This window comes from Chiloscyllium plagiosum, unplaced genomic scaffold, assembly GCF_037043375.1.
Source record: "Chiloscyllium plagiosum isolate Xiang-an unplaced genomic scaffold, Cpla_swu_hap1 HiC_scaffold_6, whole genome shotgun sequence".
Classification (NCBI taxonomy): domain Eukaryota; kingdom Metazoa; phylum Chordata; class Chondrichthyes; order Orectolobiformes; family Hemiscylliidae; genus Chiloscyllium; species Chiloscyllium plagiosum.
The window spans coordinates 105878062-105902083 of record NW_028270144.1 but is presented as its reverse complement, the minus strand read 5'-3'; the positions used below and the strand labels follow the sequence as shown (position 1 = coordinate 105902083).

General features: G+C 41.9%; 1 protein-coding gene and 1 non-coding gene across 8 annotated transcripts in view; both read right to left on the bottom strand.

The window, feature by feature from the left end:
- Positions 1 to 24022, bottom strand: part of LOC122550843 (F-BAR and double SH3 domains protein 2-like) — a 230720-nt gene that overhangs the window by 138035 nt on the left and 68663 nt on the right. For all 7 annotated transcript variants that reach the window (XM_087988313.1, XM_043692169.2, XM_087988314.1 and 4 more), the window contains exons 4-5: positions 15837 to 15916; positions 7566 to 7710 (exon numbers count right to left, since the gene is read on the bottom strand). In XM_087988313.1, the coding sequence (XP_087844439.1) occupies positions 7566 to 7710; positions 15837 to 15916 (225 nt within the window). The remainder of the gene's footprint in view (positions 1 to 7565; positions 7711 to 15836; positions 15917 to 24022) is intronic.
- Positions 4579 to 4650, bottom strand: trnaw-cca (transfer RNA tryptophan (anticodon CCA)). The gene has a single exon. It is a non-coding gene; the product is annotated as a tRNA-Trp (tRNA).

Here is a 24022-nt window from a genome sequence, read left to right as displayed (position 1 = left end):
CACCCCTCAGCCTCTGACGCTCCAGGAAAAACAGCCCCAGCCTGTTCAGCCTCTCCCTATAGCTCAAATCCTCCAACCCTGGCAACATCCTTGTAAATCTTTTCTGAACCCTTTCAAGTTTCACAACATCTTTCCGATAGGAAAGAGACCAGAATTGCACGCAATATTCCAAACAGTGGCCTAACCAATGTCCTGTACAGCCCCAACATGACCTTCTAATTCCTGTACTCAATACTCTGACCAATAAAGGAAAGCATACCAAACGCCGCCTTCACTATCCTATCTACCTGCGACTCCACTTTCAATGAGCTATGAACCTGCACTCCAAGGTCTCTTTGTTCAGCAACACTCCCTAGGACCTTACCATTAAGTGTATAAGTCCTGCTAAGATTTGCTTTACCAAAATGCAGCACCTTGCATTTATCTGAATTAAACTCCATCTGCCACTTCTGAGCCCATTGGCCCATATGGTCGAGATCCTGTTGTAATCTGAGGTAACCCTCTTCGCTATCCACTACACCTCCAATTTTGGTGTCATCTGCAAACTTACTAACTGTACCTCTTATGCTCGCATCCAAATCATTTATGTAAATGACAAAAAGTAGAGGGACCAGCAGCGATCCTTGTGGCACTCCACTGGTCACAGGCCTCCAGTCTGAAAAACAACCCTCCACCACCACCCTCTGTCTTCTACCTTTGAGCCAGTCCTGTATCCAAATGGCTAGTTCTCCCTTTATTCCATGAGATCTAACCTTGCTAATCAGTCTCCCAGGGGGAACCTTGTCGAATGCTTTACTGAAGTCCATATAGATCACATCTACAGGAGTGGTTAAAAAATGAAATACATTGGAAAGTAATGAAAAGAAATGAAGGAAAAACTGGAATTTAAAGATAAAGAGCTGTGATGAACAAAATTTGTACAAAAACATGACTTATTGTACTCATGCTGAATTTCAGAACACATTATCCAATTTGTTTTGATCAGTATTTCACAAGAAAACTACAATACTGTTCAGAGTGTAACAAAACAGGCTTTAAAAAGCCTCAACATTTTATGATTGAGTTAAGTTTTAAAAGCATCCATGAGAAAAAACAGAAACCAAACAAATAAATGTTATGGTTTATTTTACTTTTAAAATCCACGACCAGGTTTATTTAGGAAAAGCACAGGTAATACTGCAGAAGGAATGATTCATTATGAGGCCACAAAACTGAATGACACTAAATAGTTTTGCTTTTATTGTTTCTAAGTGGATGAAGATCAGCCAAGGTTCAATAAAAATGCACATAGGTTTAAAATTTTCATTTTCCCAATTATAAAATGGATAAGAGCAGCTATAAGGTAATGACAAGCAGTTTGCTCAGAAATACATTTTCAAAGTACTTTTTAAGAATCATGCAAAACCCCTCATGAATTAATTTAATTGTAATTTGTTATTGCTTGTGTTCTGCTTGTAATGAATTCATGTGTCAACATTTTGAAAATCTTGATTTCAATTTCCTCAATCTATTCTCTTAAGAAAACAAAGTTAATACAGGCTAATGACTGAACATATACATAAAGATGGTAACCACTTAAAATGCAACTTGTGCATTTATTATTCAACAGATTTCCTAACAAAAGTTCATTGACATATAATCAAATTATACAGAAAATATTCTATATTTTCACCAGGGATGAAAAACGTTGTTTCAACCTTTTACTAGGTTCTGGGAAATGATCATTGAACAAGAGGTCAAAAAGCAAATAAAATTTTATATAGCACTTTTCATCCATCAAGATACTAAAAGATATTTCACTAAATTAGCCACTGTTAATTAGGCATGTGGAAGCCAATTTCAAATAGCAAACTGTCATTTAAAAAAAAGTGAGGTCAGTAAGTTAATGAATTTAGCGATTTCCATCAAGAAGTAAATGCAATCAATCAGATCACATACACGACAACAACCCTGCTGTTCTGCAAGAAAGAGAGCCATGAGGTCTTTTATAACCTTCTAATTAAGCTGATATGATTTAAAATATGGTACAGTACTTCCAAGAAAAAAATGTGGGAACAAGAATATACCATTCAGCTCCATGAGTATTAGATGCTGGCTGAGCTGAATATCTCAACTTCATTTACTCATTTTTTTCTCATATTTTGAAGCACTTGCATAACAACACAAAAAATTCAATTTTGAAAACTTTAATTCACCCAGGCATTTTGGGTGAATTCTAGATTTTGATTTCAATGTGAAGTGCTTCTTTATTTCACTATTAAATGATTGAGCCCTAATTTTAATACTCCATCACAGAACATTGTCTCTCCATATCTACCCTAATGAATCTAGATTGTTTCAAGCTCCACTGAGAACAAACATTTTCTCATTGAGGCAAATATGCCACCTCCAATAGCGAATAATTACAATCATGGTCATAGCAGGGCTCAAAATAATTTTTCATTTTAGGGCTCCTTTTGAGTTTTTCTCAAGGTCTTCTTTATAATTTCCAAGGCCTACATTCTCACTAACTCATTTATTAGGTGATGCCATTATGTATTAAGGATACCTTCTATACTTGTGTTGACAAATCGGATATTTGGACTCAAAAGAAAGTGGATAATTAATCAATATCCTCAAAACTTATAACACACAAGGAAAGCATTAATTTTCTACATACCATGATATTTAAATTGTTATGAAATAAATGAACAGAGTCTAGATTAGAGTGGTGAACGTCCTCCAGACCAAAGGGGTAGCCATAGGCACCCGTATGGGCCCCAGCTATGCCTGTCTCTTTGCCAGATGCCAGTCCATCTTCCGTAGTTACACTGGCACCACTCCCCACCTCTTCCTCCGCTACATTGATGACTGCATCAGCGCCACCTCGTGCTCCTGCGAGGAAGTTGAGCAGTTCATCAACTTCACCAACACATTCCATTCCAACCTTAAATTCACCTGGACCATCTCTGACATCTCTGGACCTCTCCATCTCCATCAATAACAACCGACTTAACACTGACATTTTTTTACAAGCCAACAGACTCCCACAGCTACTTGGATTACACCTCTTCCCATCCTACCTCCTGCATAAATGCTATCCCATATTCCCAATTCCTCCGCCGTATCTGCTCCCAGGATGACCAGTTCCACCACAGAACACACCAGATGGCCTCCTTCTTTAAAGACCGCAATTTCCCTTACCAAGTGGTTGAGGATGCCCTCCAATGCATCTCATCCACATCCTGCACCTCCGCCCTCAAACCCCATCCCTCCAACCGTAACAAGGACAGAATCCCCCCCCGGTTCTCACTTTCTACCCTACCAACCTCCGCAGAAACTACATCATCTGCCGACATTTCTGCCACCTCCAAACGGACCCGATCACCAGGGATATATTTCCCTCCCCACTCCTTTCCGTGAAGACCGTTCCCTCCATGACTGCCTGGTCAGGTCCACGTGCCCCCAACAACCTCCCCTCCCAGCACCTGCACCCACACCTCCCCCCTCACTTCCATCCAAGTCCCCAAAGGAGCCTTCCACATCCAAAGTTTCACATGCATATCCACCGACGTCATTTACTGTATCCGTTGCTCCCAATGCAGTCTCCTCTACATTGAGGAGACTGGACGTCTTCTTGCAGAGCGCTTTAAGGAACATCTCCGGGACACATGCACCAATTAACCCGACCTCCCCGTGGCCCAACATTTCAACTCCCCCTCCCACTCTGCCAAGGACATGCAGGTCTTGGGCCTCCTCCACCACCACTCTCTCATCACCCGACGCCTGGAGGAAGAACGCCTCATCTTCCTCCTCGGAACACTTCAACCCCAGGGCATCAATGTGGACTTTACCAGTTTCCTAATTTCCCCTCCCCCCCCATCTCACCGCAGTTCCAGCCTTCCAGCTCAGCACTGTCCCCATGACCTGTCCTACCTGCCTACCTTCCTTCTCACTTATCCACTCCTTTCTCCTCCCTGACCTATCACCTTCATCCCCACCCCCATCCACCCATTGTACTCTTTGCTACCTTCTCCCCAGCCCCATCCCCCCTCCCATTATCTCTCCACCCTCGAGACTCCCTGCCTTCATTCCTGATGAAGGGCTTTTGCCTGAAACATCGATTGTCCTGCTCCTTGGATGCGGCCTGACTTGTGCTTTTCCAGCACTACTCTAATCTAGACTCTGATTTCCAGCATCTGCAGACCTCACTTTTGCCTATGAAATAATGGGCATATTCACAAATGTATTTTTCAAAAATAGATACTCTGACACATGAAAATCCCTAAACACACCTTTCACAGACTGGTGAGATCACAGCTGATACATTTCCATTACATATTCACAATGCTTGAACATTTTAATTAAACAGTTAATACCCTATTCACTGCATCACAGATCTCAATCTTGGATTTAAATTAAGAATTGATTGTGTTCATTTCAGTACCATTGACTATACTTCTTTTTCCAAACATGCAGTGGCAAACTAGATAGTCAACTTTCATTATAAGGAATTAATTACTTCAGCGATTTGATGTTTACTTAGATTACCGCTAGTTGAATATTCTTTTGTTGACCAATTAAAATTGTTGACTTCAGTGAGCCTTACGTGATTCGAACACGCAGCCTTCTGATCTGGAGTCAGACACGCTGCCGTTGCGCCACAAGCTCACTTTTCTCTTACATTCTTCCTCTTCCCATAAAGCCCTCGCAACCTCTGTTTCCCCCATCTCCCTCATACCCCTCTTGCAATCTCCTTCTCACCCTGACACTTCTTGTAGTTTCCTTTTCTACCCACTTCCTTCTCACAGCCTCCTTTTCCCCAGACCCCAAAAACTATTTGCTCCACACCTCAATGCCTGCTCCTCCCAATTTGCCCTCTTCCAGTTAACACCTCAATCTGAAAGATTTACGCACTTGTTTTTCTTCACTATGTCCTACACATGACATGGGTGCTGGGGATAAATAAGCACTATTGCTGTTAGGCGGTGGCATGGGGGGGAAAAAAAAGTGTCAGAGGTTCTGTTCACTCTTAAAAAAAAAGATAAGAAAAAAACATTAAACTGAGACTCAGCAGACAGAACTCTTAGACTGGGCAAAAGGCCCCACATCCCAGCCAAAGTTGGCTCTCAGTTTGTGGCAAGGCCTACATAATCTAACGGGCTACAAAATGAAGCAGAGCAGACTAACAAACAAAAATATATCCCTCCCCATTGTGCTCAATGCATTTTATGCTTGCTTCGAACATAAGGTCCATGAAGTGGTGTCGCCTGCCCCAACAGCGCCGGATGTACCTGCTCCCTCAGTCACCACTGCAGATATCAGATCTGCTTCTTGAGGATGGATCAACGGAAAACAAGTAGCCCAGACAGACTCCCTAGCCGTGCACTCAGATCCTGCACGCACCAGCTGGTAGGAGCATTCGCTGACATTTTTAACCTCTCCTTACTACGATCTGAAGTCCTCACCTGCTTTAAGAAGGCCATCATCATTCAAGTAGCAAAGAAAACTCATACAGAGCGCTTCAGTGACTACCGCCCTGTGGCTCTGACTTATGAAGCACTTTGAGAGGTTAGTCATATCAACTCTAGCCTCCCAGCCTGTCTTGATCCCTTGCAATTTGTCTTCTGTCACAACAGGTTCACTGCAGATGTGATCTCCCTGGTGCTACATTCATTCCTGGAACATCTAGATATTAAAGATACCTACATCAGGCTCTTACTCATTGAAGGCGAGCTGTAGTCAACACTGTAACCCCCACCAAAATAACCTCCAAACTCCAAGACCTAGGTCTGTGCTTCACTCTCTGAAACTGAATCCTCGACCTCCTGACCCACAGGCTGCAATCAGCGAGAATAGGCAACAGCAACTCCTCCATGACAATCCCCAACTCTGGCACCCTGCGAGGCTGCATACTCAGCACCTTACTATACACCCTGTACACTCATGACTGTGTTGCCAAATATTGTTCTGACTCTATCTCAAAGGTAGTCAACGTTGCCACCTTTGTAGGCCATATCTCGAACAGTGATGAGATGGAATACAGGAAAGAGAGAGCGCTTGGTGGTGTGGTGTAAAGATTACAATCTCTCCCTCAATGTCTGCAAAATGAAAGAGCTGGTCATTGACATCAGAAAGTAAGGTGGAGGGCACACCCCTATCTACATCAATGGATCTGATGTGGAGATGGTCGAGAGCATCAAATTTGTTTGCGTGACGATCAGCAACAATCTGTCCTGCTCAACCCACGTTGATGCGATGGTCAAGAAAGTGCAACAACATTTTAGCTTCTTCAGGAGGCTAAGGAAATTTGCTATGTCTGTAAAGACGGTTACCAATTTTTATAGATGCATCATAGGAAGCATTCCATCTAAATGCATCACAGCTTGGTATGGCAACTGCTTTGCCTAGGACCATAAGAAACTACAGAGTGGTGAACACAGCCCTGGTCCATCATGCAAGCCAACCTTCTATCCACTGACTCCATCAATACTTCCTGCAGTCTTCGAAAGGCAGCCTACATTATCAAAGACCCCTCCTACCCCAGTTATAATCCCTTCCAACCTCTTCCATTGGGCAGTAGATACAGAAGCTTAAACAGATTCAAGACCAACTTCTTCCCAATTGTGATTAGACTTCTGATTGGACATTTCAAATTTAATGTTGACCTTGCTCTTTGTACACCTTCTCTGCAACTGTAACATTGTCTTCCTCGCTCAGTTCTACTACCCTTATGCATTTTGTCTGGCGTGATTTGCCTGTACTGCATGCAAAACAAAAATTTTCACTGTACCTAGGTACATGTGACAAAGTAAATCAAATCAAATCTTATCAATAATGCTTTATCAGTAGCAAGCACAGGAGAAAATCAGACAATGACTGGAGGATCATCTCCTCAGCCTTCCCTTCCATTTCATTCATGGGATTGCTTTTCCTTGATTGATTCCATCATGAGTGAAATTTCCCAGGTGATTTGAGGACTTTGCAGGTGAATTTGTCAACTACTCTTGTGTAATTTGAACGCTGATCATAGGCAACATGAACTGCAGAAACTAAATACAGAAACAATAAGATAGTTTCCTGCCATTCTTGATTATTTACCTTATTTATTCCCTTTTGCTTGCTTGATCTGATTGCTCTATTGCAATTGCTTTTTATGTTTTTGTCTTTCCCCTGCCATTTGACATTTTTCTTGGTTCCACTGACCAAACTCTTTGGTTTCTTTGTCTCTCTCCGATGACTGCAATACAGTCTGTGCTAGTCCAGGTCTAAGATAAAGTACAGCTCGCACTATATTAAATTGATCACAAGCAACATATGCTGCTAGGCTATTACAAAATAAAATATTTTTAAAATTGCTTGGATCACTGATCATTTAGAGTAGAAAATAACACGTGTAGCTATCACACCAACTTGAGTGAAAGGAAAACAATTCAAATACTATTTCTGATATAATTGTTTAGTGAAACATTACACTGTGGAAAAATGGAATTTCAAAAAAGATTGTAATAACCTGGGAAGTTATCCATTGCTTCAACTAGCCCTGAATATGAAGGCATTTCTCAATTAGATTTATTTCTAAATACCTTTTTTAGCTGCTGCTCTTTAATACTTTTTATAATTTTAGCAGGCTCCAAGATCTGATTCCTATAGTTTTCAGATGCAATAATTCGAGACTGGGCCAAATGTAAGGTTCCTTCAAGGTAGGACTTCCATACTGCAAGCATGCTCCTATAGGAAGAAACACAATATTCAGAATTTTTGGGTACTTTGCCAACAGAAACATTGGGCTATGATAGTTTCTCATCACACTCCATAGTGAGAAATTATGGGGTTAGGAAGAAAGTTAATTGCTTGGAGATGCCAAATTCTACAAGACATTCAAACATTGTTCTTTCAAATCTGCATTGGACTAAATTTCAGCCAAACGAAACAAAAATCCCAAATACACTTTTCCTTATGTTCATTCATGGTATGAGGGATGTTGGCTATGCCAGCATTTATCGGCTATCCCTAACTAACCTAGAACTGTTTAGTCACTAGACCATTTCAGAGGGCAGCTGAGTAAGCTACACTGAAGAAGATCTGAAGTTGCGTGCAAGTTAGAAAAGGTAAGAACAGAAGACACCCTTCTTTAAAGGACATAAGTGAAGCAGATGAGTTTTCATGACAATCAACAGTGGATATATGGTTGCTGTCAGGTTAGCTTTCAATTCCATATTTCTGTTGAATTCAAATTTCACAATCTACAATGCTGGGACTTGAATCTATATTCCCAAAACACTAGAGCCCAGGGTTCTGGATTAGAAGTCCAGTCTCATTACGATCATGTCACTGCATCCCCTTAATTGTTATACAGTGCTTTTATAAATACTGAGTTAGACTCTGATTCACTGATCTTAAGAAATCACAGAACAGAGATTTAGAATTTTTCCACAATTAAAATAACACATGTGTGCTTCAATCTGTAAAGACTTTACAACATTCAATATGACCGATGGTGATAACAGAGCAAAGTTCAAAAACAGGTCTGAAAAATAGCGACCAAAGACAGAAAAATCTAAAAATATTTAATATTATTATTTATAGTAAATGCTTCCCAGCCATTTCTTAAGGGTGGAATTATTGGACTTTAAGTAGGTAGTTTTCCCATTGTTTCCTCCTAACATCATCAATACAGCGGACTGGTGCACTTGCATCAAATTACCAATGTGACCTCAGTACTTCAACCTTCAATGCAGTCAGAATATTCAATGCAGGATGAAGTCTAAATCAGCAACAGAATGTTATCTTGTTGGATTGCATACATGTGAAGTGAAGCAAAGGACATTGGCAGTGTGCCAGTAAGTGAGTAGGGGATAATAACTGAATGGGGCATGGTGTGAGCAAACTTTTGATTTAGTTTAATTTTTAATAACCAGCCACCAAAAATGAGCATGTAAATATCTGTTTTGTCTCTTTCCTTCCTGTCAAGCATGCTTTTTGCCTCTACCGGTTAACATGATGGCACTGCTGAAACTAGTAATGCTGTTATAAATGAATAATGTTAATTTGCACTGCAGCACAGAAAATCAATGGAACACCAACTACATTTGCACTGTTAAAAAATGTTATTAATCAATTAAATCTCATTGTGAGCATTAAAAATTCGTATTGGCAGGAACGACACTAATACTTTCGCATATATGACTAATGCATAGAACAAACAGCAGAAATTCATTGGTACAGTTGGAATCTTCCATTGCATAAACAGCATAACTTAGATAATGGCATTCCAAAATATTACTTAAAGTCTATAATCTTTCCAAACAGCTTTGATGTTTACATTATATACATACTGTTATTTGCCAGTTATATAAACAAACAATTTGGAAGAGAATATAGGAGGCATGCCGAGGAAATTTGCAGATGACACCAAACTCGGTGGTATAATGGAGAGTGAAGATTAACTAAGAGTACAATGGGATCTTGATCAACTGGGGCAGTGGGCTGAGAAACGGCAGATAGCGTTTAATTCAGATAAATGCAAGGTGTTGGGGCAAACCAGGGTAGGACTTACAGTTAATAGTAGGGCCCTGAGGAGAATGAGGGGTGCAGGTAGATGGTTCCTTGAAGGTGGCACTATAGGTAGAGTGGGATGTGAAGGCAGCATTTGGTATGCTTGCCTTCATTGGTCAAAGCAATCATGACAGGAGCTGGGATGGCGTGTTAAGACTACAAGATAGGATGGATGCTATTACATTGGAAAGGGTGCAAAGCTCAATTACAAGCATGTAACTGAGCCTGGAAGGATTGAGTTGGGAGGAGAGGCTGGACAGGGTGGGCTTTTCTTTCCCCTGGAGAAGAGGAGACTGACAGTGACCTTACAGAAGTTTGATAAAATCATGAGGTGCACCGGTAAGGTGAATAGCCAAGGTCATTTCTCCAGAGTAGGGGAGTACAAAACTATATGGCATAGGTTTAAGGTAAGAGGGGAAAGATTTAAAAGGGACATGAGGAACAACTTTTTCTCACAGATGGTGCTGCATACGTGGAACAAATTGCTACAGGAAGTGGTAGAGGACAGTACAATTACAACATCTAAAAGACATTTGGACAGGTACTTGGATAGGAAAGGTTTAGAGGGATATCAACCAAACGTAGGCAAACTGACAAATTCAATGTAGGTGCGACATGGTGGCTCAGTGGTTAGCACTGCAGCCTCACAGCACCAGGATCCCAGGTTCGATTCCAGCCTCGGGTGCCTGTCCGTGTGGAGTTTGCACATTCTCCCCGTGACTGCGTGGGTTTCCTCCAGGTGCTCTGGTTTCCTCCTACAGTCCAAAGATGTGCAGGTCAGGTGGATTGGCCATGCTAAATTGCCCACAGTTAGTTGCATTAGTCAGAGGGAAACGGGTCTGAGTGGGTTACTCTTCAGAGGGTTGGTGTGGACTGGTTGGGCCGAAGGGCCGGTTTCCATACTGTAGGGAATCTAATCTAATAAAAAATCTGGCCAGCATGGATGAGCCATGCTGCATGATTCTGAATCATGCAATGCCTGGCCTGCCTGCTTCCCCTTGCTTTTACCACAATGTTACCAGCAGTGGGGATGGCCAGGCATCCCACATGATGGCCTCAATTCACCCAATGGTAATCTTCAAAGCACCTTTTATTAAGGCTATTGCTGGTTTCTACCCCAACAGGCCAGCCCAGCAGGATTGCTTGCACGAGCTGGGCTGCCCAGTTTTAAAGAGTCCCTCCAGCCCAGATCAACACCCTCCCTAAGATTTTACTCCCACCACTCACTGCTCCAAGATGTAACAGATGTCCCCAAAGGACTCGCAAATTACAGAATCCTATCTCTCTCCCTGGGGCCTGCTAGCTTGACACAATGTGAGATGCCCCAATGAACTCATCTCTGCATACCTCGACACAGTCCTGTCCCCCTTAGTCCAAGAACTCCCCACCTACGTTTGGGACACCACCCATGCCCTCCACCTCCTCCATGATTTTCGCTTCCCCAGTCCCCAACGCCTCATCTTTACCATGGGCATCCAGGCCCTGTACACCTCCATCCCCCCATCACGAAGGACTCAATGCCCTCCGCTTCTTCCTTTCCTGCCGTACCAACCAGTACCCTTCCACTGACACCCTCCTTCGACTGACTGAACTGGTCCTCACTCTGAACAACTTCTCTTTCCAATCCTCCCACTTCCTCCAAACCAAAAGGAGTAGCCATGGGCATCCGCATGGGCCCCAGCTATGCCTGCCTCTTCGTAGGATATGTGAAACAGTCCATCTTCCGCAGCTACACTGGCACCACCCCCACCTTTTCCTCCGCTACATCGACGACTGTATCGGCGCTGCCTCGTGCTCCCACGAGGAGGTTGAACAGTTTATCCACTTTACTTACACCTTCCACCCCGACCTCAAATTTACCTGGACCATCTCAGACTCCTCCCTCCCCTTCCTAGACCTGTCCATTTCTATCTCGGGCGACCGAATCAACACGGACATTTACTATAAACCGACTGACTCCCACAGCTACCTAGCCTACACTTCCTCCCACCCTGCCCCCTGTAAAAACGCCATCCCATATTCCCAATTCCTTCGTCTCTGCTGCATCTGCTCCCAGGAGGACCAGTTCCAATACCGTACAACCCAGATGGCCTCTTTCTTCAAAGACCGTAATTTCCCCACAGATGTGATCGACGGTGCTCCCCACCGCATCTCCTCCACTTCCCACTCCTCCGCCCTTGAGCCCTGCCCCTCCAATCGCCACCAGGACAGAACCCCACTAGTCCTCACCTACCACCCCATCAACCTCTAGATACATCGTATCATCCATCTTCATTTCCGCCACCTCCAAACGGACCCCACCACCAGGGATATATTTCCCTCCCCTCCCCTATCAACGTTCCAAAAAGACCACTCCCTCCGTGACTCCCTCGTCAGGTCCACACCCCCCACCAACCCAACCTCCACTCCCGGCACCTTCCCCTGCAACCGCAAGAAATGCAAAACTTGCGCCCACACCTCCCCCTTTACTTCCCTCCAAGGCCCCAAGGGATCCTTCCATATCCGCCACAAATTCACCTGCACCTCCACACACACCATTTACTGCATCCGCTGCACCCAATGTGGCCTCCTCTATATTGGGGAGACAGGCCGCCTACTTGTGGAACGTTTCAGAGAACGCCTCTGGGACACCCGGACCAATCAACCCAACCACCCCCTGGCTCAACACTTCAACTCCCCCTCCCACTCCACCAAGGACATGCAGGTCCTTGGACTCCTCCATCTCCAGACCATAGCAACAGGACAGCTGGAGGAAGAGCGCCTCATCTTCCGCATAGGAACCCTCCAACCACAAGGGATGAACTCAGATTTCTCCAGTTTCCTCATTTCCCCCCCCCACCTTGTTCCAGTCCCAACCCTCGAACTCAGCACCACCTTCCTAATCTGCAATCTTCTTCCTGACCTCTCCGCCCCCACTCCTACTCCAGCCTATCATCCTCACCTTAACCTCCTTCCACCTATCGCATTTCCAACGCCCCTCCCCCAAGTCCCTCCTCACTACTTTTTATCTTAGCCTGCTTGGCACACTTTCCTCATTCCTGAAGAAGGGCTCACGCCAGAAACGTCGATGTTCCTGCTCCTTTTGTGCTGCCTGACCTGCTGCGCTTTTCCAGCAACACATTTTCAACAATGTGAGATGCTCAAATCTTGATCTGTTACTGCACCCCTCAATGCCAAAGTGCTGGAGGACTGCTGACCTCCAACTGACCAACAGTCTGAAGCAGGTCATCCTGATCCAGAGGGTGGAAATCCCATCTCCATTCTAGTAATGGCAAATTGGCCACTTCTGTACAGCGTGCTACCTTCCTGACTTTTTTTTTTGCCAGAGTACAGACAATCTGGCACCTGAGATAATCCAAACCTTTTTTCCCCAAGTCTAGGTTAGGAATGGAGCATTTTGATACCCTTTGAATCCAACAATTAGTGAAGAAAGCAGCTATTTGTGCTGACTCAATCCTCTGGTGAATCAATCTTTTCCCACCAAATCTTAAAACATTATGCCCAAATTTTAACTCTCAGTTGTAGGAATCCCCCAGTAGAAGTGGGATACAACAAAAAAAGTGCAAATATGTTCATTCAGCTGCTACCAGTATAAGATATTAAATGTTATGAAGACAGTTTGTAGAAATTGGGAATTTTTAGCACCAAGGGTGACAGAAAGAAGATCCTTGTGTCTTTGGCTTCCAGAGGATAAAGAAATGCAAAAGGCTGGAACAGTTTAACTGCAGCTGGAGTTCAGGGTTAGGGCAGTTCATTATTGAAGTTAAATCGGACAAAACTGTATCTTTTTTACTGACTGTTCACTCTTTAATAAGAACTTGCTGTCAATGGGAGCAAGGCTTATGATACATATACTTAAGTTAATGCATTTTAGCACTGAATCAAATAAGACACAGACAGCTCTCAGATTCCAGGGGTCAAATGGCCTACCTTCTATGTTTCTAAGTAAATTATATCGCAAATAGTACACTGGCCTTCACCTCAAGAGAAATGGAGTATAGGAGTAGGAAGGTCTTGCTGAAATTGTACAAGAACTTGGTCAGACCACACCTGGACTTGGTGAGATGGAGTATTGTGTGCAGATTTGATCTCCTTATCTAAGGAAGGATGTTCAGAAAGGAGTGCGACAAAAATTTACCAGACTGATGCCTGGGATGATAGGACTGATATAAGGAGAGAGACTGGGTCAGTTAGAACTATATTCACTGGAATTTAGAAGAACAAGGGAGAGGGATCTCATAGAAACCTATCAAATTCTAACAGGACAGGGTAAACGCAGTATGTTCCCAATGAGCAGGGAGCCCTGAACCAGGGTCGCAGTTTAACAATGTGTGTTATGGGGAAAACGTAGGGACTAGGTACTGAGCTTGAATTATCAGCCATGATCTTACTGAATGGTGGAGTTGGCTCGTCGGGCCTACTAGCCTATTCCTGCTCTTATTTTCTATGTTTCTACATAGAAAAATTACAGGAAATTTAAAAGCATCAGATACTCAAATGAATAACAAGACCATAAGGATTGCAAACTCTGGAAAATTATGAAAATTAATATTTAACCAATGCAGAGGGGAAATTTTAAATTAATACAGGTGGGATTGGGGCAAGTCTAAGTTTGAGATGGCATTTCACAGGATATATATGTAAGTAGAGACCTATGGCTTCAAACATTATTACCCTTGAAAGTAGAGGTGCATAGAGCCCAAAAAAAACTTTTCACAGATATTCAAAAGATTTTAAAATATTTGAGGACAAATAGTAGTTGAGGCAAAGGTGAGCATCCCATTTGAAGAAAACTTGAATGAAATAGTGAAAGAAGCAAGTTGTCTGGGTAATGAGTTGGCCAGCACTCTGCAGGTATCATCACCTTTAAGCTGTAAACATTTATAGGTCCACATTTCCAAAGGATTATGCTGGACTACATATTGGTGAAATGTTTCTAGTAGTTGGCAAGAGGACTAGAGGTGACATGGTTAAAAGGAACACAAAGTGACAAACAAGTTAGAAAGTTTTCTTACGAGACCAAGGGTAGTTACAATGTAGGAAAGTAGTGGTAATGCCATTGGGCAAGTAATTCAGAAGCCCAAGCTCAGACCTGTAGGTTCAATTCCTACAGCAACAGTTGGTGGAATTTAAAAATTGATTAATGAAATCTAGAATTGAAAGCTAGTCTCTCTAATGGTGACCATGAAATATGAAAAAAAAACATTGGTTCACCAATACTCTTTGTGGAAGGAAATCGGCCATACTTATCTGCGCTAGCGTACGTGTAACTCCAGACAACAGCAATGTTGTTGACTCTTAACTGCCCTCTGAAATGACCATAACAAGCTACTCTGTTAGAGGGCACTTGGGGAGGGACAACATATATGTTAGCTTTTGCGAGCAACATCCATGTCCCATGAAAGAATAAGAATAAATGGTTGTTAAAGTAGGCTCTTCAAATACATAATCAGATAATTGCTTGAAAAGAGATAAATGTAGAATATACCTCGCATTCTGCTTTCGGATAGTTGGTCCATGTGGAGAAAAGCCACCAGTATTGATTTGATGGGGCAAGCAATGTTTCTCTCCTGTACAGTTCTAGGAGTCTATGACATGGAAGTCTATGAAACACGCTCATCACCAGTGTATCTCTCTGACCATTTTTTAAAAATGCGAAAGAGAGAATGCTTGGACTAAAGAATAAATACCAAGATAAAACTATTTCACTTCCAGGCTTTTGTACATTTAAAATAAACCTTTCCCTTAATTAAAAAAAAGCCTGCACTCATTTGAGTGATTAGCTATTGAAATGGCTAAGAATAAGCCATTGTATAACTCAGCCCGAGGTATTCCTTTAATAAGCCAAGCCAATTCAATGAAACATAATGAAACAACTGCTCATAATACAGACAAGTCATCAACAGTAAAATAACTTTTCAAAGCTGAACATTTAACAAAACTAAATTCATTTAAGAGCACTGAATCAAATACCTACAGTAAATTGAGTATTCAGGTAGCCTTTAAAATTTGACATAAAATAACAAATGGTCATTTTTGAATCATTATAAATTTTAGGGACTTCTTGACAGAATAGTCAAAAGTATTGTGATAAATTACATTTACATAAAAATAAAATGCACTGAGTGGGATTTGTTCCATGCAAGATTGTTAGATTAATAAATAACTGCACATGCACCGACAATTTCTATCATCTCCTGCAAGTACAAAGTGAATAGTAGAGGTTACTTGATTTCAGGATCTATCAATCTGATGTTGCCTACACGTAATACTCTCTCTCATACACATAACACACTTACCTGTTATGTTCACTTTTTTCATCAAGTTTTAATCCAACCCATTCTCTCTTAAGATATTGGGTGGCTAGTTTCTGCAGAGCCTGAAAACAAGATAAATAATTTCAGTAGCATAATAGTAAAAGGTAACTTGTTATAATAGTCAAAAACACTGCATTTACAGACTAATAATTTAATATAAAGCTTTTATGAAATCAATGGCATAGGAAAGTACTATATCACACAGTTTAACTGATTAAAAAAAATCAGAGTGGAGAGCAGAATATCATAAATTTCAATTGTTTTCACATTCTCCCCCTTCACCACACCACACCTATTTGGCTCTGTCTCATTTCATTATGGTCAAATGGAAATTTTGGAACATTGTGAATGACATTTCAACAATGGTGAAAATGAAAATATTACAGCTGCTGCAACATAAAAACGGCATTAATGAAAGTTTATGGTTCTTTGTTTGAAGAACTGGTGCATACAGAAGCACACTATCAGAGTGAGCATTTTTGAGATGCTAGATGTAAAGACCATTCAAGGTCCCTTGGCCCCGCTGCATTAAAACCAAAGTTCTACTTCCAAATTGTGGTTTTAAATGCCAAAATATTTTGTTTCATGTTTTTCTGCAATCTGATGAACTTGCTCAGAGATCCTATATTTGCACAAGGTATTGCCAATGGGGCCTAATATTTTGTGGTGACCACCTGATAGTCCCAAATGAATGAAGGCTGTGAGTGGTAATTAACTTATTTACTTAAACACATACGCAGTTTATCAACTCGCCATTTGGATACGGAACTGGTTCGAAGGTGGAAGACAGAGGGTGATGGTGGAGGGTTGCTTTTCAGACTGGAGGCCTGTGACCAATGGTGTGCCACAAGGATTGGTCCTGGGTCCACTGTTTTTGGTCAGTGAATACAGAAGGTACAGTTAATAAGTTTGCAGATGACACCAAAATTTGAGATGTAGTGGAGAGCAAAGGTTACCTCAGAGTACAATGGGATCTTGATTAGATGGGCCAATGGGCTGAGGAGTGGCAGATGGAGTTTAATTTAGATAAGTGCGAGGTGCAACATTTTGGAAAGGCAAATCAGGGCAGGACTTATACACTTAACGGTAAGGTCCTGGGGAGTGTTGCTGAACAAAGAGACCTTGGAGCGCAGGTTCATAGCTCCTTGAAAGGAGAGTCACAGGTAGATAGGATAGTGGAGGTGGTGTTTGGTATGCTTTTCTTAATTGGTCAGAGTACTGAGTATTGGAGTTGGGAGGCCATGTTGTGGCTTTACAGGATGTTGGTTAGGCCAGTTTTGGAATATTACGTGCCATCCTATTGCAAGGATATTGTCAAACTTGAAAGGGTTCAGAAAAGGTTTACAAGGATGTTGCCAGAGAATACATGATGGGCTATAGGGAGAGGCTAAATAGGCTGGGGATTTGAGCTATAGGGATAGTCTAAATAGACTGGGGCTGTTTTTCCTGGAGCATCGGCGGTTGAGGGGAGACCTTATAGAGATTTATAAAATCATGAGAGGCATGGATAGGATAAATAGACAAGGCCTTTTACCTGGAATGGAGGAGTCCAGAACTAGTGGTCATATGTTTAGGGTGAGAGGGGAAAGGTATAAAAAAGTGATCTAAGTGGCAACTTTTTCACACAGAGGGTGGTGCGTGTATGGAATGAGCTGCCGAAGGAAGTAGTGGAGGCTGGTACAATTACAACAAGTAAAAGGCATCTGGATGGGTATATGAAAAGGAAGTACTGGGAGAGATATAGGCCAAGTGCTGGAAAATGGGACTAGATTAGGTTAGGATATCTGGGTTGGCATGGACGAGTTGGACTGAAGGGTCTGTTTCCGTGCTGTACATATCTATGACTCCAATCATAGGCCACAAAAGGACTACAACAATTCTCTCCATGAGAGAGAAGCGACAAGTGCGAAAAAGAAAAGAAAAAAACACAGAGAAATGAGAAGAAACTAAAAGATATAGATGGTATGATCAGTAGCAAATTGATTTCAATGTGGATAAATGTGAGGTGGTGCACTTGGGAGGACAAACAAGGCAAGAGAATACATGATGAATGGGTAGGACCCTGGGAAGTACTGAAGATCAGAGGTATTTTGACGTGCACGTATGCCAGTCCCTTAAGATATCAGGACATGTGGATAAAGCGGTAAGGCAGAATATGGCATACTTGCCTTTATTCGTTGAGACAGAGTTGGAGAGCAAGTGATTATGCTTGAATTGAACAAAACTTTGCTTAGGCCACAGCTAGAATATTGTATGCAGTTCTGAAATCCACATGATGGGAATGATTTGATGGGACTGGCGAGGGCACAGAGGAGAATTACCAGGATTGTTGCCTGGGCTGGAGAGTTTCAGTCATGGAGAGAGATTGGACACACTAAGGATGTTTTCCATAGAACAGAGGAGATTAAAAGGAGACATGATCAAGATGTATAAAATTATGAGGGCATAGATAGGGTAGACAGGAAGAAACCTTCCCTTGATGGCGGGAACAACAATAAGTGGCATGGATTTAAGGTAAGAGACAGAAGTTTAAAGGAATTGTTGTTGAAAAACCTTTTCACCCAGAGGGTGATGGGAATCTGGAACACTCCGCCTGTAAAAGGTGGAAGGGGCATAAACCCTCATTACATTTAAGCAGCATTCAAGGCTATCAGCCAATTACAGGAAAATGGATTAGAATAGTGAGGTGCTTGCTTTTGACTAGTGAGGATTTGATAGTCCCATGGGCCTTTTTCTGTGCTTCTAGGTCTCTCTAAGTCTGAGGAATCAAGAGGGAAGAAACATGAGCACCACTCCATTTATAACTAAAGCACTTTTTACTGCACGTGAAAATTGTTCACAACTATGAAATATATCAGCCTTAATGGCACAATACACACACATTTTTGGAGTATAAAATTTAATAGTGCGTAACTGAGTAAACTATACACACTGTTCAAGTACAATTTCACTTCATTTTATGGTTTAATCCATAGATTATAAGGATTACAATTTAAAAGAAATCCTGAAGTCTTAATCGAGAGAAAATGTAAAAAAAAAGTCCATAAAAACCTATATAGGAAAGAATGTGTGGAATCTTAAACACATTCCATGCTCACAATACTTTGCAATCTCCATACAATTACTCTGCTGGTGATATTATAAAATCAGATGAATACCAAACACAAAATAATATAAACAGAGTCCAAATAATGCAAGTCATTGTACCCTAGCTTCAGAGCATAATTTCATTTAAAGATTGTTTCAGTACAAAGATTTCAATCTTCATGCTTCAGCATTTTTATATATTTCCACTCAATTAACATTGCCACATGCCTTGTTTGGCAGAGATCAGTGAGCTCTTGATCTTTGCAAGTACATCCAGTACATCATTTACACAAAAAATTGACATTTTAAAAAGAGAAATATTTTTGTGCTAAAAATGTAAATGAGAAATTGTTTCTTGTGTGATGGATGCCTTTCTCCCCATTCTAAGCAACTAAATCAAGCGACTTTGAAACAAAAAAGTCAGTTCATTCCCAATTACAATGCACTGGCATAAAGTTAAAAATGTGTTGCTGGAAAAGCGCAGCAGGTCAGACAGCATCCAAGGAGCAGGAGAATCGACGTTTCAGGCATGAGCCTTTCTTCAGGAATGAAGAAGGGCTCATGCCTGAAACGTCGATTCTCCCTTCCTGAAGGAGGGCTCATGCCCGAAACGTCGATTCTCCTGCTCCTTCGATGCTGCCTGACCTGCTGTGCTTTTCCAGCAACACATTTGCAGCTCTGATCTCCAGCATCCGCAGTCCTCACTTTCTCCTGGCATAATGTTCATGCTAGTTAGATCTGGTAATCAATTCTACAGAACCGGAAGGCCTTAAAACTGATAATTGAACTGTCCTGTTTTCGTATAGGGAAGCAGAAAGTAACATGACACAGATTAGATTAGATTCCCTACAGTGTGGAAACAGACCCTTCGGCCCAACCAGTCCATACTGACCCTCTGAAGAGTAACCCACCCAGACCCATTTCCCTCTGCCTAATGCACCTAACACTATGGGCAATTTAGCATGGCCAATTCACCTGACCCGCACATCTTTGGACTGTGGGAGGAAACCAGAGCACCCAGAAGAAACCCACGCAGACACTAGGAGATTGTGCAAACTCCACACAGTCACTCGAGGCTGGAATCGAATCTGGGACCCTGGTGCTGTGAGGCAGCAGTGCTAACCACAGAGCCACCGTGCCGCTCTAAACTTTAAAGGGTTGGCTATAAAGTGGAACAATCGAATGCCAACAGTATAGAATATTTGATTAGATACCAGTTAAAGCATCTTGCTCAGACAGAAACAAATGCATCAGATGGAATTTTCTGCTTCCAAAGATGATAAGCTTCACAGGATGGTTATTCACAAAAGGAGGTTATTCGGTCAGTCAGCCAGTCAGTCTTGTCTGGTAGGAGGAATGAATTGCTGGGGTTCTACCATACTTGAACATTGCTATCTGCCTGCCTCCAACACAGAACTTAGAAAAAGTAGCAATAGGCTTTTTGCATTCAAACCTTCCCCACTATTCAATAAGATTGCAAGCTGATCAGATCATGGTTTTAGCTCCACTTTCCGTCCCCATAACCCTTAACTCACTTGTCTATTGGTATAGACCAGACCAGAAGCCCTCAAAATACTTTAAGGTGGTAGCCTAGACCTTTTCTTTTTCTTATTTTAAAGGCTAATGTAAAATGTCCGTTCCCAATGCAATGGAACTGGTCAAACTACAGAATGTTAAGCAAAATACAATTTATATAAACACTTCAGTTAACATACAACCAAACTGAGGAATCGAGAATAACTATTGGAAATTTAACAGAATAATAGATACCCTGCCTCTTACTAATTAACCATTCCAATATAGTAACATCCCACAAACACACCCCTTGGCAAAAAGAGGAAAATTCAGACAGATTCTCACACGCAGTTCTCTAATCCTGGAATAAAAAACATCAAGAGAAGATTTAGAGAGAGAGAAGCTGCCAAAAGTCATTCACTGAGGTCCAACTTTTTTGAGATCCAAATAGCTTCTGCTTAAAGCTAAAACAACTAGAAAGCTTGGCCTGAGAGAGCTGGTCATACCTATTGTTTCAAACCTCTTAAGAAAACAACAACCAACACTTCAAAAGCGGTTTACTGAAGTGGTCTTCAGTAGCCAGCACTGCATCTCTGCCGTACAATACCTCGTCAAAAAAAAGACAAAATAATGTCTTGAAAGCCACAGCATCGTGACACTATCAAAAATATACCAGGTTCAGCATTCAATAACAAAGACCCAGATTTCACTACCTTCTGAATTAGAGAATTCCACAAGTTGACAACTGTTAGCGAAAAATATATCCTCAGTTCTGTCTTAAAAGGGACACTTCTTATTCCAAACCCATGTCTCTTATACCCCACATGAAGGAACAAACTTTGGGAATCCATCCCACTCAAGACATGCATATACATACAAACATATGAAGTGGAAGAAGATATAGTTTTATTCATTCATTCAACAAGATCATGGCTGAACTGACTGTAACCTCAAAAATACATTCTTGCCTACCTCCTTAAAAACAAAGAAGCTGCGTTCACCACCTTTTCAGGAAGGTAGTTCCAAGGACTCTCAACCAGATCATAGAATCCCTACAACATGGAAGCAGGCCATTCGGCCTGAGTCTACACCAACCCTCCAAAGAGCATCCCAGCCAGACCCATTCCCTATCCTTTTCCTGTTAGCCTGCATTTCCCATGGCTAACCCACCTAACTACAAATCCCAGGACACTATGGGCAATTTAACATGGCCAATCCTCTTAACCTATACATCTTCATATTGTGGGAGGAAACCAGAGTACCCAGAGGAAACCCATATAGACGTGGGGAGAACATACAAAGTCCACACAGCCACCCAAGGTGAGAACTGAACCCAGGTCTTTGGCACTTTGAGGCAGCAGTGCTAACCACTAAACCACTCTGAGGAACTTTTTTGTCTTCTCTACTTTAAATTCGTTACCTCGGATTTTAATAGGTGGTCCCTACTTCTAGTTTATCACAAAGGAAAGCATCCTGTTCACATCTACTCTGGCAAGATCTCTGAAAATGTTGCCTATTTCAATCAAGTCACTTTTTACTCTTCTAAACTCCAGCAGATACAAGCCTGTTCAACATTTCCACACAAATTAACCACATCCCATCTCTCCATTCCAAGTAGTAGTCTGGCATGGACAAGTTGGACAGAAGGGTCTGTTTCCGTGCTGTACACCTCTACAACTCTACTAAACCTGCTGAGAGCTGCCTCCAATGCACTTATGCCTTCTTTATATAAGATGACTATTACAACACAGTACGTTAGATGCAGTCTCACCAGTTGCCTATATAACTGAAGCATAGCCTTCCTCCTTCTGTACTTAATTCCCCTTGTGATAAATCATAATACTCTATTGGCTTCGCCAATTATTTGCTGCATCTGCATACTAATTTTTCATGATTCAGATATGAAGTCACCCTCGCCCTCTATATCTCCGAACGCTAGCAAATTTCAGCATTTAGATAATATACTTATTTCTGTTCTTTATACTCAGTGGACAATTTCACTTTTTCCCACATTATACTCTCTCATATCCTTATCCACTCACCTAACCTATTTTTGCAGCCTCCTTACATCCTCTTCACAACTTACATTTCTAAATATCTTTATGGTGCCCACACATTTGGCAACCAGATCTTCTGCCCCATTGTCAATCTATTTTGAATCATGCTGTTCGAGCATGAGTGAAGAATACATTTGGTATGCTTTCCTTTATTGGTCAGAGTATTGAATTCAGGAGATGGGAGTTGAAGGGCTTTTGCCCGAAACTTCAATTTTACTGCTCCTCGGATGCTACCTGAACTGCTGTGCTTTTCTAGCATCTCTAATCCAGAATCCGGTTTCCAGCATCTGCAGTCATTGTTTTTACCTACAGGAGTTGGGACGTCATGTTGCGGCTGTACAGGACATTGGTTAGGCCACTGTTGGAATATTGTGTGCAATTCTGGTCTCCTTCCTATCGGAAAGATGTTTTGAAACTTGAAAGGGTTCAGAAAAGATTTACAAGGATGTTGCCAGGGTTGGAGGACCTGAGCTACAGGGAGAGGCTGAACAGGCTGGGGCTATTTTCCCTGCAGCGTCGGAGGCTGAGGGATGACCTTATAGAGGTTTACAAAATTATGAGGGGCATGGATAGGATAAATAGACAAAGTCTTCTCCCTGGGGTCGAGGAGTCCAGAACTAGAGGGCATAGGTTTAGGGTGAAAGGGGAAAGATATAAAAGAGACCTAAGGGGCATCTTTTTCATGCAGAGGGTGGTACGTGTATGGAATGAGCTGCCAGAAGATGTGGTGGAGGCTGGTACAATTGCAACATTTAAGAGGCATTTGGATGGATATATGAATAGGAAGGGTTTGGAGAGATATGGGCCGGGTGCTGGCAGGTGGGACTAGATTGGATTGGGATAGGATATCTGCATAGGCGGGTTGGATGGAAGGGTCTGTTTCCATGCTGTACATCTCTATGACTCTATGTAATGAAAAGTCTCCAGGGCAGGTTTGACTTGAACCTGGATCTTCTGACCTGAAGGCTTGGATACTACCACTATGCCACAACAGTCCTGCATCCCTTCATCCAAATCATTTCTATAAGTTGTAAACAGTTGAGGAAGCAGAACTGATCCCTGGTACACATACACACTTGTTACATCTTGCCAAATTAGAAAACATCAACTCTATGCCTACTTGCTGCTTCCTGTTAGCAAGTTAACCTTTTATCCATGACAAAATACTACCCTCTACATTAACTTTTACTTTCTGCAATAGTCTTTGAAGTGGCATCTCAGCAAATACCTCTGTAAATCTAAGCATAGTACATCTGCTTGTAATCCTTTATCCACAGCAAGTGTTGACCTCCTCAAAGAGCTCCAATAGATTGTCAAATATATTTTCTCTTAACATTACGTTGACTCTGCCTGTTGACCTTGAACATATCAAAGTGTCTGCTACAGCCTATTTAATAATAGTTTCTAATATTTTCCATACATCACATGTAAGAACTTAAATGTTTCAACAAATTCATATCTCATTCTTCTGAACTCCAACTGGTACAGGCTTTACCTGTTCAACCTTTC